Source organism: Hermetia illucens, chromosome 1 (genome assembly GCF_905115235.1).
Source record: "Hermetia illucens chromosome 1, iHerIll2.2.curated.20191125, whole genome shotgun sequence".
NCBI lineage: Eukaryota > Metazoa > Arthropoda > Insecta > Diptera > Stratiomyidae > Hermetia > Hermetia illucens.
Window position 1 is genome coordinate 161935521 of NC_051849.1, and position 19110 is coordinate 161954630.

General features: G+C 41.0%; 1 protein-coding gene across 1 annotated transcript in view; it reads right to left on the minus strand.

Moving 5' to 3' along the window:
- Window positions 1-7135: 7135 nt before the first annotated feature.
- The window catches only part of LOC119659095, a 28794-nt gene continuing 16819 nt past the window's right edge, over window positions 7136-19110 (minus strand). The window contains exon 2 of the mRNA XM_038067016.1: window positions 7136-7539. Within this exon, the coding sequence (XP_037922944.1) occupies window positions 7411-7539 (129 nt within the window). The 3' untranslated portion in view covers window positions 7136-7410. The remainder of the gene's footprint in view (window positions 7540-19110) is intronic.

Genomic DNA, 19110 nt, shown 5'->3' on the forward strand with positions numbered 1-19110 from the left:
TCCATGATAACGTTCTTCAGGTGATTGTGAAGATCATTTGTTGATGCTTCATCTCCAGATCCTCTGTTGACTGCGGTTATTACGGCATCCATTTCCCTCTTATAGGTGCCGCAGAGGGTTGTGTTGTGGATGGCTTCAGTCTTCACTCTCACCTGATTGTCAGAGGGGATTCTAGGTGGTATTGTTATTCGAGCTCGGAGCACCATGCCAACGAGGCCCTCCTATATGTTCTGACATTCATCAAGGCTGAGAGGTGGCGGCGTTCGATCAACACGTGGTCAATTTGGTTGAAAGTGGCCCCGTCTGGAGAGGCCCACGTATGTTTGTGGACCGCTTTCCGCGCAAACCATGTACTTCCAACAACCATTTCGTTTGACCCTGCTAATTGAATAATCCGCAGTCCGTTATTATTTGTTTTTTCGTGTAAGCTATGGGAGCCAACGTATCGCCTGAGTACGGGCTACTTTCCTACTTGGCTGTTAAAATCCCCAAGTATGATTTTGATATCATATATGGGACAGGCTTCGAGGGTTCGTTCTACTGCCTCATAGAAGGTATCCTTCTCCGACTCTGCAGTCTTATATTATTTCTTCTTATATTTCTAAACTTGCCTCGCAAGCGCAAGTGCATAGCCGTTCGCTTATGTTTTCAAAGCCGATAACAGCAGGTTTCATTTTTTGGCTGACTAAGAAACCTACTCCGAGCACATGGTTTACTGGATGACCGCTATAATATATGGTGTAGTGGCTCTTCTCCAGGAAACCGGTCTCTGTCCATCGCATCTCTTGTAACGCTGTTATATCAGCCCTATATTGGGACAGGGTATCGGCTAGCTGCTCGTCAGCTTCATCTCTGTACAGGGAGCGCACGTTCCATGAGAAAATGCGCAAATCGTTGATCCGTTGTCGTTCCCGGGTCCGTCGTTTTAAAGTCCGTCCTGTCCGAGGCTCCTGTTGTGGCTTCGTAACAAGTTGTTTTCCGTTTAGGGTTGTCAGTCCTACACAACCCCCAACCTGGAGGACCAGTTGGTACAATTTGTCCCGTTTTTATTATAGGTGCAGGAGACTCGCCTTTATCCTTCTCCGCCTGCAGCTTTTCGTTAAGAAAGAGCTCCCAGCGGTCACCACGTGGAGGTGGAGATAGGGTTTGGTAGTAGAGCTGTTGATGTTGGTTCAGCCGGCATTTCCCAGGTTTAATGCTCCATCGTGGGTACCAATCCACGTTTTGCCCTGGGACCTATACTACCCTTTGACCACCCGCGTTAAAATGGAGTTAATGAATAATGTGTAAAGATTTCAGTCTGATCGGTCCATCAGAGTTTTAGTTGTGCTTCTAACCAATTGAAAATATATGGTTTCGGGAAGAGCGCGTTTAAAATGTTTGTTTTATACTTCGCTAATATGGTGCGCCCTCTTCCGGTTCTTGAAGCTTTGTAAATATTTTGAATTTCAAATAGAAAATTTCTACAGACTCCCAATATATTCTGCTTTCCAAATATACCATAAAATATAAAAGACCAAATTGATTTCTGGGAACTTCACTTAATCTTGATTACTTCGTTTGGCGAAGACAGTTTTGTATGGCTTAGTTCAATGCATTATATTTTTAAGTGCCATTCCCTCATTTTTCTATAGAATTTTGAGTTGCTATTAAGGTGGTTATCCCGTGTGAAGGCCGTCTTTTTTTGGCTTTTTTTAGAAATTTGTTGTGAAGGACGGGATAAAGATACAAATACGAATTTTTCACCATAGATTTATTAATATCTTGACAGTGCATAGTAATTTTTTCAGCCCGATCGTATAGGTCGTTATTAAAATACAAATCAATTTATTCACCCATCTCCAAAAAAAGGTGTTTTTCTGCTGCTACGCTAGAGGGGGCTGTGATCATCTTAAAGAAAAAAAGTAAACGGCAGGATTATTAAAAAATATTAAAAGCTAAATTTTTGGTGCTTTGTTAAACTTTTTTTATGAATTTTGACGTTTTTTCAAGGCTTTTTCAATGAATAAAAAAAACTACTGAATGAATCGTAATTCTCCTAGTTTGCGGACCGTAGACATATACAGACATAGACAGAATTTCGTTGGATAGATTTTGGGCTATGGTAGCAGCCGATTTTCAACATGCAGTTTCGAGAAAAAAGCATTTAAAAAGTAGAATGCGATTTTTAGCCATAAAACCTTAACTGGCCAATAATCTGCTATACCTAATCCATAAATCTTAGGTTTTTTTCAAGAAACACATGTACAGCCTTGGCTTCAATTCTTGTCCTTTTAGCGAAGTCATTTCAACATCATTCAGACCAACAAATACGGGCTTTATTACGGGGATCGACATAAATCTGGCATGTGACTGATCACATGTTTAACACTGTAATTTCCGAACGATTCCGAATATCAAAAAATCACTTCGCCCATATATTCTACACTATATCTAGATACAATTGATGCCAAAAAAAAACTTCGGTGCCTCGGATCCGACACACGGGATGACCCCCTTTATTATTGTCCTGTAGAACGTAAATTTATCCGCATTTAATCTGCCTGCTGTCTTGCATATTTGTCTTTAGGTAACTGTTTTAATTTAGATTCGCTGGTTTGCTAAGGTTTTGTGAAAAATAAAATTTATTTTCCTTATTTATTGACTCCCAACTTCCACCAATTTTCGTCCTAATCTGAGACACGATGACACCACTTCAAATGGTTTTTTTCACACAATACGGACAAGCAGCCGATCCTGGGTATCAATTGATTTCCTCGGACGTCCGCTACACTTTGTCTTGCAACGGAGTTCGCTTGCTTTCTTCAACTTTAGCGGGAATTCAAAAAATATAAGGTGGACATTCTGGGTCTAGATGAAGTAAAGTGGTAGGAATCTAGAGAATCCTCCTCTCCCTCTTGCCACACTTATGGTAATGTGTTTTTGTACTCCGGAAAGCCAAGTGGTACCTGATGCGAATTCAGTGTTGCAAGGCATACTCTCTTGATCTGGGAGCCGTTTTCTGACTGACTTCCTGCTGGAATATTCCCGTCCACGTTAAGGAGCATTATATTTGTGCAGTGCTATGCACCAGCGAAGACTTCCGAAATAATCGAGAAGGATGCTTTCTACGAGCAATTACATCCAGTTCAGGGAAGGCTTCCCAAATGTGACATTGTAGTCGTGGTGGAACAAGAGCGGTGCTAATATCTGCCTCAAAACGGATCATCATCTGATGGTCGCTTACATTCGCTTGTGTCCACCACTTCTGGCAGGGTTGAAGAGCCGTGACCCCCCAAGTTCATCATCGACTACTTGTGTTATCTACCTGTCACTCGACAGTGAGAGAGCTATCTTGCTAATCGGATGGCAGATATACTGAGTAACCCGCCTGAGAAAATCGGTGAGCATGGCTGCCATTAAAGATGCTCTTTTCTGGGGTGCTATGCAGGTTATCGGCCACATCTTAAAGGGAAAAGATCTGGCTGACTGCGGAATCGTGGGAGCGGATCAATGACCAGAAGGGATTGCAGGCTCTATTAACCGCTGCGAGTAAAATCAAGGGTGCGCGTTCGAACTCCGATACCGAGCGAAAGTCTGAGAAGTTGAGCTTAGTGAAAACAGGGAATTTTCTATTACATTGGTCAGGGATGCGAAAGAAGTCGCAGAACGTAATGATTTTAGAAGTGCATACCGCCTCATGAAAGAGCTTGCCAGTGGCCATACATTTTTCGATGGTCCCGTGAAAGACGTTAACACAATTGAGAACTTGGAAAGAACACTTAACTGTACCACACCCGCTGACGTTCCACCTCTTGTGGATGAAACATACCACCGCAACATGCGGATGTGGACTGCTGGTCCAACCACAAGAGAAATCATTTCCGCCATTAATGCACTCAAACGGAGTAAAGCCGTTGAGGTTGCCGGTCTCCCCGCACCTGCACTTACTGCATATCTACTGCTTATACCCGTACGGAATATTGGGAATTTGAGACTTTTCCCAGTGAGTGCAAGATGATGATCGTCAAGATCCCAAAGTAGGGGACCTATTTTGAGTGTGACAATTGGAAGGGTATCTACATGCACCTTACCGTTGCAAAGATAATAACTAAAATAATCCACTAAAGGACATCTCGAACACTTGATCGACAGAGAGCAGGCATTCGGAAAGAACCTCCGCATCCTCCTGCGTTAACCACATCAATCCTCTTTAGATCATTCTGGAACAGTGCACGGAGTTTAGATCTCCGCCGTAACTTCTCTTCATCGATTTCAATAAAGCTTTCGAGAGTATGGATAGGGAGCATATCGGACGTCCTCTACACAGGAGGGGCATTTCGGAGAAACTGATAGCTATTATCAGAGCGTCATATGAGGATTTGCAGGTCGTAAACGGAGCTCACCAGGGTTGCATCCAGTCAGCGATATTATTATTGGTGCCGTTTTTCATGCTACCTTGTCCGGAGGACGTGGAGGAATTCAATGGACGATGACATCTTTCCTCAAACACCTCGAATAAGCTGCTGAAAGCCTTTTGCTCTCTCACCGAGTCATAGACTTTGACCAACTGACTCTGGATTTGGAAATAGAGATAGGTAGAGTTGGGCTGATGATAAACACCAACAAAGCCAAGGTTCTCAGTCCGACGGGTCATCGCACTGTCCCTATCTGCCGCCATGGGCAGAGCATCGAAGATATCGATCAACTTGTCTATCTAGAAAGCGTAGTTTCTGCTGGCGGTGGCACCGAACTGGGTGTTGCCCAATGAATTAATAGGGGTAGATTCATTTTCGCTGTCCTGTCTGAAATCCGGAAATGCAGTTATTTCAACACCAAGATCAAGTTGAGATTGTTCTTTGTTAGTGTGCTTTCTGTGTTGTTGTATAGGATTAGCACCTGGAAAGTGAATCCCTTCTTACCCAAAAATTACAAACTTTCGTCGACATCTTTCTGCATCGCCTCATCAGAGTACGCTGATCTGAACTATCTCAAACGAAGAAGTTCGTTAGCTACGCCATACAGTGGAATCCATTCTTCCAAGATAGCCGACGAGTGGGTCGCCCCAAGGGCACTTGGCTCAGAACAGTATAGAAGCAGTACAGGCGTCTCAGGAAATCCTGGTGAGAGCTGAAGGGCATTTCAGTTAATCACGAACGATGATGCGTAGGTGTGGTTGACGCGCTGTACCCCACGAAGGAGTAAATGACAACTATATATTACTATTGTGATAAATCACGTAAAGGGATGTGGTGTTTTGTCAATTCTTACTATATGAGGCATGTTGTGGACTCTTTTTGTGGAATTTAAAAAAATATGATTGACCTTTGTCTACATGCTAGGTTTGGGCGAATTACGTTATATACATACAGTAGTGTGTATCTTCGTAAGTTGGTGTGACAATAAAAGTCATTGTTTGATAAGTAGATTGGTGTTTCCTTATCGCTGTTTGATAAAAAAAGTGTTACAAGAAGCGCAAGCATCGCCCTAAATAGAGTCACACAGAATAATTCTAAGGAATGGAACTGCAAAAAGTGCGGAAAAATGTATTCGCGGATTTCCTTTTGGTTCACATTTTCTTTACTTGTCACGTGGTGACCCAAAGCTCACGTTGACTCAATTGTAAAAGATTTGTACTATTATTTTTCGTTTAGCTGCCAAACTGAACTTTTTCCTTGTGTATTATTTATATCAATTCCTTTTTGTTTGTTATTTCTTGTTGATAATATAAATGGAAATCGAGTTGATTGTTTTGCATTTTATAGCCCCCTTCTTCGTCATATTGTTATTTTCAGCGAAACTATTATGAGAGGTGGTGGTAGGGCGGGTATATTTGGCTGCGTTTGAGCCAGTATGCATTTCCTTCGTTCTTTCTAAGGTTTCCTGTAAAACAAAACCTTATTAGAATCGATTCGATGTCTGTCTGTCTGCCTACATACAACGGATGGCATCATTTTGCACTATTTTTAAGAGGTTCCTTATACATTTGAAAGGGGGTCTACATTTTTTTCACAGAATATGGACGTGGGGGGTATCTAATGAAAGGGGTTACTTAGTGCTTTTCAAAACTGATGATATCCTTGATACCAGGTGGAGCATAGGAGGTCTAACAATGTCTCCAGAACCTTTCCAAACGACAATATGCACTCTAGGTTAACTTCATCCTATAAGTACGAAATTTGGTATGAGTAATAATAAATTTGGATAATAATAATCGTTGGCGCAACAATCCATATTGCATCAGGGTCTTAAAGTGTGTTAGAGCACTTCATTCAAGACCGTAACGGTACACTACAGTACACTGTAGGAGGCAATGTGGTCAGCATTGCGCTCGCCCGAGATTATTACCCTGATTTGACTCAGGTACTCATTCACAGCTGAGTCGACTGGTATCCGACGTCAAATCACGATACAAATTCCACTGCCACCAGCGAGATTTGAAGGGCGACCTTCCTTACAATAGCCTTATGCTCTAACCACTCAGCTATCCGGACACAATTTGACAAAAATTCAACTATTATTAACAAAGAAGATCAAAATTGTGTATTTCACGGGAATTCATTGCATTCTAAGACGTGTATGACGTCATGATAATATAAAGTGAACTAATATGAACGGCGGAGTTGTAGTTTGGAAATAAATATGTATTATCAAGGAATATTTTGAATCGAAGGTATACGCGAATGGAAAAACGTAAATAGGGAATTTCTCACATAAGATGAACCCAAAACTTTTATACCGAAAGCATCCAGCTCTTGGTATTCCGGCTTGCTTTGATATGTCCTGTTTCGAAGGAGTTAAAACGAGGCACGCCGATGACAGAATATCTTTTGACAGTGTCTTGTAAGTTGTCCTCAAAAGTTTAAGGCAATAGCATAATTCATTGCTCATTTAAGAATTTGCAGGAACCAGTATTCCATTCACCTTAGAAAGTAACTTACAATTCTTTAAATCTATAGATAGATGAGAATACGACTGATTTGGCACCGGGGCTTAAAGTGCTAATTTTCTGAATCTGTAGGCTACAAATTTCTGGTATAAGAGAAGTGAAGTCCTAGGTTACTATCATTCTATCAAAAATGTAATATAACCTTTGGCGATTTTTAATGGTTACCAAATTTGATCTTACTAAACTTCAATAAAAACGCAATTTCCATTAGACATTTATATATACATAGAAGTTTTCAATATATTTAAGTTATGCTCAGAAAAGATGTTTACATGAGACTTATTACAATTTACCTACAATGAATGGAGTATTGAATGCATTCGAATACATATACAAATATAGAAAAAAAAAATGCGAATAAAATATCACAAATTGAACATCTAAAGCAGTGCCATCTGTTCCACGGAATAAATTGTTAAGTATTTTTCAGAAAAATATATTTAAAAAAATGTGTAAAGTTGGTCTTGCTGCTGCTGCTGCTGTTATGGATTAATCCTTCTGCCAACAAGTGGTCCTCTATGCATTCTACATCTTCGCATCATATGAATGTCGTGTTTGAAGTAGCGTAAACAATGCCATTGTGGAATTTTAAACATTCCATTCTCCTGCATCTGGAAAGGAAAGATTGATTAATGGAGCTTGTAATGTTTGGGCTCTCGTGGTTAAATTTGGTATTTTTAAATTGCTTTGTATTTTCACATTACTATAATATGAGAGAAGTTATGAGGCCATTGATAATATGATGAGAGCATGGTATATGGTCTTAAGTTTCTTGAAAGGAATTCATTTTAGGTTACAAATGAGGCAATATTTTCTATTCACTTGATATATGTATGCATGCATTTATCAAAATAGAGATATTAAGTTAGGGCTTTGCAGATTCTGTGATTTGCCTATACATAAGTAAGCCAGGCCTAGACTGGACGTTGCGCCGCTGATGAGGATTGTACAATAATTTATAATACAAAAGTTACTTATTATATTCATCCTTGTATTCTTATTAAAGAAAAGTCATACAAAGTACTATATCCAAAGGTGGAGCGTACTGTTAAAGCTGCTTCTATAGTGAAAAATCGACCGCTAAGTGAAGCGACAGGCAAAGATTTCGCAGATACGAACTGTCTTCGTTTAATTTGGCGGATCTACTGTTAATCGTAGTTTGCAAGATGGGAAGCTCCGCGTATACATATAACACAAATATGGTATATTTAGATATTGTGATCCCTCATAATTGCAGGGCTGAACGGAAATATACACAAAACAATGGCGATATATTGAAAAACAAGTCGGAATACCGGAAAATCGACGCTTCGGGTATAAACGTTTTGTAATCATCTTACGGGAGAAACTTTCTATGCACGTTTTTCTATTGTTACATAGTTGAAAATTCAAATAGTCCCTCATATATTTCCAAATTTCAAAATACACACATGTACATATTTCTTCCCATTTTGTTTTGTTTCACATAAAACCTTAATAAACAAGTCGGGAAACCAGAAGCTGGGCGCTTCAGGTATGAAAGGTTTTGTTTGCTCCTTCTGTGAGTATATTTGTGTGTAGAACTATCCCATTTGTACGTAGCCCGTTATGTATATGTATTTCGTATGTCAGATTTAACACTTCGGGTTGTAAATTTACACGGTAAAGACAACTTTGAGTTAATGTAACTTTGTTACTAATAGTATGATTTGGATCAAACTTAGGGATAATATGCTTTGGATTATATTTTATACTATTACCAACCATTACCATTTATAACTCTGGGATATACTTAAGGGGGGTTTTACTCAATTTCCCCAAAAATATGGTAATATATTATTATTAACTTAATTTGAACAGATATCGATATGGAGAGTATTTTGAGGCCGGGGCACCTTATAGAGGCAGCTTCATGAATTTCAGATTTTTCGGTTGGATAGTTTCTGAGAATGGGTCCGTTAAAGAAATCATCACTTTCCACCCCATTCCCCGCCTTTCCAACAAATTTCAAAACTAACCGGCTTCGAAAAGTACTAATCAAGATCTTTCATTTGATACCACACATAACTATATTTGGTGAACAAAAATTTTTACAACCCCCTTATACATGTATGGGGACCTCCCCTAAATCTCAACGTAGGAGGATGTCACTCACTGCATGTCTGGGCGTTCACAGTTCCCAGCTTCTCACCAAATTTCGTGTCAATCGGGGTAGCCGTTTTCTGAGAAAAGTGCGTGTGACAGACAGACAGGCAGACTCCGAACATGTTGCGCCTACCGAACAACATCTTATGAGGCAGCATGCGTCATTGCGGCGATGATCTCGGTAGATATTCTAACCGATGAAGTAACTCGTCTGTACGAAAATCAGGAAACAAGCCTAAACAAGCAAAGTGAGCGTTTGCGGTCACATGGCAAACAGCATGGGATCAGACGGAGAATGGCCGGTGGACACACAGGCTTATTTCTCACATAAGCCTGTGGACTATGCGAAACCACGGTGAGACAAGTTATGATCTGACTTAGTTGTTACCTCGACATGGTGGATACAGGAGTTACCTCTATGTATGTAATCAAATACAACATGGGACGCGGTAGTTGAAATGACGAAACGGATCCACCAGCAACTAAAAGCAGCAGAAGTACTGCGGAGACATAGGAGGGAAACTACTGCAATTTGTTTTACAAACAAAACCTTAAAAATCAAATAAGTAAAGTAGGGTAAACATCTCTTATCTTGTAATTCTCATCTTGCCCGTTTAATGTTTAACTATTGTGATCTAACGGAATCCACCAACCCAACGTCTCCTATCCACGAAACTAATCCTCAGTGGTTTGACTATTTGATAATCTTATTAGGATGAGTTTGTACTTGGTAATTAATACAAGTTATTTAGAAAGTATGCTGACCCCAAGGCCAGGTAAAGGAGAAGGGTTTGAGGCAACGTACTTTGTACTATCCTCGGTAACACAAAAATAAAATGATGAGATCATGGAAAGAGATGAATAAAGTATAGTTAGAGTTATTCCACTATGCTAAATCCTACCTGATCTCTCTTGGTGATAGGTTCCGCGAAAGGTCGACCAAGAAAATACATACAATGAAGTTAGAAACAACATGATTGAATCGAGTAACAGGCCTCGAAAAAATGCTAGGACGTCCATCTCAGTCGACGGGGCAGGACCGGCGCCGGTCCTGTCGGGAAATGGGCAAGGGTTCTTGACGAATGGACTGCGTAAGTAAATTAGTCTGATCAAAACAAATACGTGTCTATACGGTTGGCACCCTAACGGGAAAGACCGAGGAACTCGCAAGAACCCTTCGGAAAAGGCGCCTTGATATCTGGACGCTGTAAGAAACCCGATAGTATAATGCCAAAAGCTGCGACGGTAAAAATGGCTATAAACTTCTCTATTTTGGTAGCCCACACACTCAATACTATATTGGCATTGCCATCTCAGAGGATTTCCGTGATGCCATTAAAGAAGTCAAACGATTTGATGATCCGCTGATGAAGCTGACCATTATATCAGCTGATCGCACTATTCACTTCTTCACCGCATACGCACCACAGACAGGTCGACCTGATGCCGAGAAAGATGCCTTCTGACAACTTCTCGATGGAAAGACTGCCTGCTGACGACTATGTCATCATTGCAGGCGACCTTAATGGTCATGTGGATGAAAAGGGAGACGGTAATAAGTGTCCTGGGGGAAAGGGGTTTGGAGCGCGGAATGAGGATGGCGAGCATATAATCGATTTTGCGGACATCCATGATCTTGTACTTTCATGACGTTCATCAAGCGATTGTCTCATCTTATATCTCATATCGACTATATTCTCATAAGACGCCGACATTTTACCACCGCCACTGATTGCAAAGCCGTTCTCTATCAGACCATCTCACCTCAACATCGGCCGTTGATTTCCGTCCTGAGAATTAAGCTACCGATAAAACACGTGTGGGGGCGCACTGGCCTGCCACGCATTAAATGGTGGCGATTTCGTCAGAAGAAAGAAGAAATGATCTCACTTACGCGATTACCAACCATTACGAATGTCGAAGAATCGCGAAATCAAATGAAAGGTACGATCCACAAAGCGACCTCTGCAAACCTCAGGGTCAAGCCAGGTAAGCGGTACATCAAACGAAATACTAAGCTTTGGAATGACGATGTTGAAATGACAAATTTATAAGAATGCCAACCGGGAAGCAAGGAAAGCGATCGCTGTTATCCGAGCAGTCCATTGCAAAGATCTTTATGATAAACTGGACACTCGGGATGGTGAGAGAGAACTGTATTGACTTGTCAAAAGTCGACAAAAATGTACACAGGATAACGAACACTTTTGTTGTGTTAGTGACAAGAACAGTACTTTGCTTAAAAAAAGTCAAGCGACGACGGCTTTACGGTTTCCTACCAGGGCAGAGGCAAATCGTCAGACGCTGCCTCACCTCTGCCCTGGGAGCAGCGTGACCGTAGCGGCTCGCAGATGTTGAATGCTCCTTTATATAATTCGTAGAACACGACATGCCTACGAATTATATTGAGCGCAAATCCGCCTTATTGACCAGAGCTTGGCCAGAACTGAAATATTTGTTTTGAGAATGATGGGGGGGGGGGGGGGGGGATCATCATGCTGCTCCCAGGGCAGAGGTGAGGCAGCGTCTGACGATTTGCCTCTGTCCTGGTAAGAAACCGTAAAGCCGTCGTCGCTGGACTTTTTTTAAAAGTTTGGGTGCAAGCCCTAAGCGAGGGGTCCGTGGACCAGGAAAGAGGGAGTAAGTTGCTCCCCATTTGGTCCGGTCCAGCATTAAGTTGATGCGGACTTAGGACCCCATCATTCTCAAAACGAGTACTTTGCTTACCAACCGTCGAACCGTGACGGATAGATGGCGAGAATATTTTGAGCAGATTTCAACTGAAGACTTTACTCTCCTCCACTTCCACAATCATTGCCGATTGAAATCGGGGAAAGCAACAGGTCCTGACGACACCGGATCTGAGCTCCGCAAAACGAAGGGCTGGGACCCAAAATTGTGGCACAGTGAATTCTTCAATCGGGTTATTCAGGAAAGTAGAACACCACACCATCATCATTGGTGAGAGAGTTCCGATCTGGCACTTGCGGAGGAAGGCCTGCTATCAAATAATTGGGAGTGATGATAGACGGGAAGCTCAGCTATAAGCAACACGTGCAGTATGTTTATGATAAAGCATCCCATGCAAGTGTGGCCCTGCCAAGGATGATGTTGAACGTAGGGGGGCAACGGCATGCTTCTAGGTTGCTTATTGCTAAGGTAGTGAGTTCGATCCTGTTCAATGCAACTGCAGTTCGGGGAAAGGCATTGCAGTTTACAGATGAACAGCCCTAAGGGTGTGCCCTGCATTCAAGACTGTCTCCGATGTGAGCAAAATCCCACGATTGCCACCTCCTCAAAAAAAAAAAAAAAAAGACGGACGGGCAGACAGATTGTAAACCGATTTTAATAAGGTTTTGTTTTACACGAAACATTAAAAACGTCCATTTATAAGAAATTTTAATGCAGTTTCCGAAAAAAATCTGGAATTAAATGATCGAGTGAGTGGAAAATTGTGATTTTGTTGGGAAGGTCTAGTTTTTGATACTATTTTCCGGAAAACGCTATAACTCTGTTATGCTAAAAGATAGAGTGCCTATTTCTGGGCCAGTTTTCATTGAACAAGTGGTTCTATCTCCTCCTAATGGGTGTATTTATGTGGTCAGGACAGGAAGATCTAGCCTACTCTCTATAGATAAAGCATTCAAGGTTTTTTTTTGTGCGCTCTAGGAAGACTCTAGCCATTATATTCACACCAACTGGTCGCATTGAGGACGGAATTTTAACGATCATCCCGTTTTTCTACTCTTTGGGAAAAATCTCAGATTCCCAGGATTTCACGAATGACTGGAAATAGTAACACAACAGAGGCCGCATAAGATGCGATGATCAGTTCAGCAAGGAGACCGTCAAAACTGAAGGGGACCGACGTCAGGGCCGACGTCAATGGCAAAGATAATTTCACTTCTGTTTGGTGAAGCAATTTGTATTCGCAGTAAGGAAATGGTTCATATTTGCGGGAGGTTATGTTTCCCTATCAATTCAATGGTGGAATTCCTTTTGTCACGGAACACTCAACTCTTCAATTCCTGTAACTTTCTCAGTAATGGAATTCCAGCGCTTGCCCTTACTTGCAGCCATCAACGGCAGTTTAAGCTCCTTGCATTTATCGATACATCCTCACGTCCCCGGAGTGAGAAGGTGTTGCGACGTCTTTTTGGGGCGTGGCCAATAACATCGTCCACACCAAAGATAAAGGTATTTTTGATGGTGGTCTAAAATTAAAGCATTTAAATGTTATTTTCTGATGACTTGTAGTTTACTGGGCGATAGCTGGATCGCCTAGACGACCCGTAGTGAATTTAGGGATCGACGCGTTTCCCCTGCAGCAGATGCTGCAGTCACAGAAAAGTGAAGGTAAGCGACCATCAGATGGTGGTACGCACATTAAGAAGACCGCTCTACTAGTGATCGCGATTTGATCGATCTGATTAAATGTTCATGTTTATTGCAATCAGTTGTCAGAGATTGAGCTACTAAGCCATGAATGGTCAATCCTAATCCGTGGCGTTTTTGATGTGTTCGGAGCAAGAAAATTAGTATTTATAAAAGTAAAAATCAGGATGTTATTACTGAAAACATATAAAGATTGACAGAGTGCAGCTGGCATGTCTCCTTTGAATTGTGGAAACGACGATTGGTACTATGGAATTAATCGCGCAAACTCAGCAGAACCGGTACGGTTGAAAGTCTCTTCAGCAGGCCAGCAGCTAAAAACTGAAGTGCTAGCAGTCCATTAAATAAAATAAGTTGATTGCGAATGTACTGCCAAGAAGTTGAACACAACTGTCCAAAGTGGTTAGCTGTCAGGAAAACAGAAGTGTGGAGTAGCCTTGATAGTGAAGATGGAGTTTAAGTCGAAGATTAAAGCCAAGTGTCAAAAGCATTTTTTTCTATATCTGGCCCAATTTTCTTTTCGATTAAAGTTGAAGACAACTTCTGTAAATTAAAGACAGTATCTTCGAGAGTCTGAAAAGATTTTTCGATTCACTGCTTTCAAATGGCATCAGCATCTAAGAGCGTTCTTCCGTTGTTTCTAGCGATTAAATTAGTTGAAATAATTAGACACATTTTTTTTCATTTTCGCTAGTATTTATTTAAACACGACACTGAAGAAATGAGCGAATGGTTCCCGCAATATTGATATGTTCCCGTCAAAATAAACAAACAATAAACAATAAAACAATTCGGGAACTATAAACTGGATGCTTCAGGTATGGCAGGTTTTCTGTATTTCTTTTATAAAAACATTCAAGCGGATATTTGTCCCATTAGTACCTACCACGTAATGTATGTGCATATATTAGGTGAGAATATCCACTTCCGCGTGATACTGACATTCAAACCGGTCAATTTGCACAGAAATGACAATTTTGACCTATTATAACTTTGTTGGTAATAGCGCAATTTTCACCACACTTGGTATGATGATTCTAGGATGAACTTATGGGGGGTTCTGCAGTAAATTACTAGAATTTTTAGTAATATATTGTACTAGTAGTAACTTATATGATGGTGTATTTTGGAGCTTAGGCACCATATAGGGTCAGCTTCTTGATTTTATAAGATTTTTTGAGTGGGTAGTTTCTAAGGATGGTTGGCTGAAAGAAATGATTACTTTCGACCAGTCTACTCCCCATCCTGCCATGACAAAAACTAAGACCGGCTTCGAAAAGCACTAACCGTGACCTTTCATTTGATACCCAACATAACTATATTTGGTGAGAAAAATGTACACCCCTCTTCTGCATGTATGGGGACCCCCCTCCCTCCCCTTAAATTCAGCGTAGAATGACGTAACTTGCTGCATGCGTGGGCGTTCACAGTTCCCACCATTCCTTCAAATCGGGCGTCAATCTTCATAATCGTTTCCGAGAAAAATGCGAGTGATAGACAAGCAAGCAGACAAACAGACAGACGGAACACTGATTTCAAGAGGGTTTTGTTTTACACAAAACCTTAAAAAAAGGTGAAGAATTTAACTCTGAGGAATCTTTCAGGGAGTCCTGGTGAGATGAAAGAAGTTCGAGGTGAGCAAGGAAAAAATGTATCGAGGAGCCAAATCATTTACGAATTGCGGATTTGCCAATTTTTCGGTTTCATTGATAGCTCTGTTCTTGCGGCTTACAACAGTCAACTGCGATGTTCATTTCGAACATCCCCTATCTGCACTGAGTCATTATCTTGTCTTTAGGAAATAAGTTTTTTAAATGAAAACAAGTGTTAAGATGGATGTAATAAACACAAAAAAAGTAAATTATAGAGACGTTGGTTAAAAAAATGCAATAGTCACCCATTTGAGATAAACGAAGATAGTTTTTTTAGGTAATCATAAACTTAAGATAAATCATGAGAAAATAAATACCTAAACCTAACCTTTTAACATTATAAGTTTGCTTTTATAAAATTCTCATTCTGTAGGTCGCGGCTGAAGCAAAATGAAAGAAAGTTCAAATTGCGGTGAGAGTTCATATTGAGGAGTGAACATTTGTCTCTACATCTTTAAATCCATTAATACAAATCATCTGAAATCTGTGGCCAAACTCTGCAAAGTAATAACCAAACCACTAATTAATATTCTCCCTTATAAGTGAACTTTTCCATTCTTTATGCATATCCAGCGAAAAATGCCTCACGGGGGTAGAATTCAATTTAATCTCGTGTGCTGCCCTTTTAAATTAAACTAAGAATAGATTGATGGCTGCTTTCCGATGCGATTTTCCCTTTGAATGAAATTTCAAAAGCGTTTATTCCACGAATAGGTCCAATTTAATTTCCTTTTTATATTTGACCAGACATGTCTTAATATATTATGATAGAGGGTACGAAATTGGATAAAGGTCAAATGAAATGGAAATTTGATAAATGCTTTTCGAAATTGTCAAGGTATTCCGGGACATCCGAAATTTTATAATACCTCAAGGAATTCAAGTAATTTGGTTAGGGAAATGGGGAAAAATATCAGTCATAAAAATAGAATTCTAGCGAATATTGGGCCCAATTTTCATTGGAGAGACATCAAGTTATTCTAATCTTACATGAGAAATACAATTTAGATATTTATAGGTAATATCTGCTTCGAAAATAAGCTAATTGGATCATCAAATTTATTCCCGTTTGGCATGAAGGTGTAATTTATTTTCTTGAGAGGGTAAAGTCAGTAGGAGAAGTTAACTCCTTCATGTTAAAACTCGTAATACTTTATAAACATAGGTCCAACTGGAAGTATCTAGTCGATACCATGTTCCAATAAAAGGCTATTGTAACAGCGTTACTGTCACCATGAAGAACTTCCGGGTTATAGTGGGAATATTCACTGGTCAGTGCCGACTAAACTATCACTTGGGGAAGCTAGGGATATCAACGAATACTGCCCGCTGATTCTGTGCGAGAGTGTGTTGAAACCTCCATACACGTTCTGGTATATGGTTTTGTTTGTTTCTTATATACTTATATTTCAGTGCGGAATTATATGTATACTTAGCATGTCAAATTACACACTTAATGTGTTATTGACATCTACTATTTTGATTTCCTGTAAATTTACATGGAAAGGACAACACTGAGCAACTGAACTTTATTAATAATAGTACGATTGGGTTTGGGATATCATGCTTCACGCTATAGTCTACATTGATGCATTTTTATTCATCATCATCAACGGCGCAACAACCGGTATCCGGTCTAGGCCTGCCTTAATAAGGAACTCCAGACATCCCGGTTTTGCACCAAGGTCCACCAATTCGATATCCCTAAAAGCTGTCTGGCGTCTTGACCTACGCCATTGCTCCATCTTAGGCAGGGTCTGCCTGGTCTTCCTTTTCTACCATAGATATTGCCCTTATAGACTTTCTGGGCTGGATCATCCTCATGTAGGGGGCCAAAAATTCTTCGGAGGATTCTTCTCTCGAACGCGGCGAAGAGTTCGCAATTTTTCTTGCTAAGAACCCAAGTCTCCGAGGTATACATGAGGACTAGCAAGATCATTGTCTTGTACAATAAGAGCTTTGACCCCATGGTGAGACGTTTCGAGTGGAACAGTTTTTGTAAGCTGAAATAGGCTCTGTTGGCTGACAACAATCGTGCGCGGATTTCCTCATCGTAACTATTATCGGTTGTGATTTTCGACCCTAGATAGGAGAAATTATCAACGGTCTCAAAGTTGTATTCTCCTACCCTTATTCTTCCTGTTTGACCAGTGTGGTTTGATGTTGTTGGTTGGTAGGTTTTCGATGCTGACGTTACCACCAAAATATATGGTGGTCTTGCCTTCATTGATGTGCAGCCCAAGATCTCACCTTAATTGCCGCCTGCTCGATCTGGATGAAGGCAGTTTGTACGTCTCGGGTGGTTCTTCCCATGATGTCGATATCGTCAGCATAGGCCAGTAGTTGGGTGGACTTAAAGAGGATCGTACCTCTTGCATTTACCTCAGCATCACGGATCACTTTCTCCAGGGCCAGAGGACGCATGTCGTAGATCGTTGTTGATGTCGAATGGTCTTGAGAGTGATCCTCCTTCTTTTATCTGGCCCCGCACATTGGTCAGGGTCAGCCTAGTCAGTCTTATTAATTTCGTCGGGATACCGAATTCTCTCATGGTCGTGTATAGTTTCACCCTGGCTATGCTATCATAGGCGGTTTTAAAGTCGATGAATAGATGGTGCAACTGTTGTCCATATTCCAACAATTTTTCCATCGCTTGCCGCGGCCTAGCAATATAGTGGAGAATATCTTATAGATGGTACTCAGCAATGTGATACCTCTATAATTGCTGCACTGTGTGATATCTCCCTTTTTATGTATGAGACAGATAATGCCTCGTTGCCAATCGGCAGGCATTGATTCGCTGTCCCACACCTTGAGCACAAGTTGATGAATCACTTGGTGTAACTGGTCGCCTCCATATTTAATTAATTCGGCTGTAATTCGATCGGCTCCTGGCGACTTATGATTTTTCAGCCGATGAATTACACGGAGTGTTTCTCCTATACTTAGTGGTGGCAGTAGTTGTAGGGACCTTCAACTCGCCGATGTTCTGGTTGTTCAGTAGCTCATCAAAGTACTCAATTCATCACTCCAATATGCCCATTCTGTTGGAAATCAGATTTCCCTTTTTGTCTCGGCAGGATGAGCATTGAGGTGTATAAAGCTTCATCCTGCTGATTTGTTGGTAAAACTTCCGCGTCTGGTGCGGTCGCTCCATGCTTTTCGAGTTCACAGACTTGTTGGTTCTCCCAGGCTTCCTTTTTCTGTCTGTGAAGTCGCTTCTCCGCTCGACGGAGTTCGTGATAAGTCTCTATGCGTGCCCGCGTTCTTTGAGAATGCATTTTTATTAGTTTATGATAAATTTAAGAGGGGCTTCTAGTCGATTTCCAAAAAAACCTAGTGGCATACTATTATTAACTTAATATGTACTCATGGGGATCTTTCATTTGATACCTAACATGACTGTATTCAGTGAAAATGTGAATGTAAATCTATACTCCCCTTTGGCATGTATGAGGCACACCCCTTAATTACAACGTAGAAAGACATAATGCGTGCGTGCATGCGTGGACGTTCACAGCTCCCACCTTCTCACCAAATTGGCATACCGGTATATCTGTTTCTGAGAAAAGTGCGTGTGACAGACAGACTGGTCACTGGCGTAGCTGAAAATGCATGCATGCACGTAAGGGGTGATACTAGCAAGTATTGTGCTGTGATTATCTTTGACGTGCAAAATGCGTTCAACTCCGCCAGTTGGAACCCTATGAGAAGGACATTGGCGGTTAGTGTACCCAGTTATTTAACTGCGCTAGTCGACAGCTATTTAACAGCTAGAAGGGTTTGGTGCGACATAGACAGTGGAATATTGCTTCCGCGGGTGTTCCACAGGGATCTGTGCTGGGACCACTGTTGTGGAACATCATGTATAATGATGTCCTCAACGTCTCAGTTGCTAGCGGGGTCACAATAGTGGTTTACGCCGATGACAAAGCGGTGATTGTTGATGCAAATGATCAGGCGGAGTACTCACAGAGGCGGTGCTTATTACCAAGCTTCGTAAGGAAACCA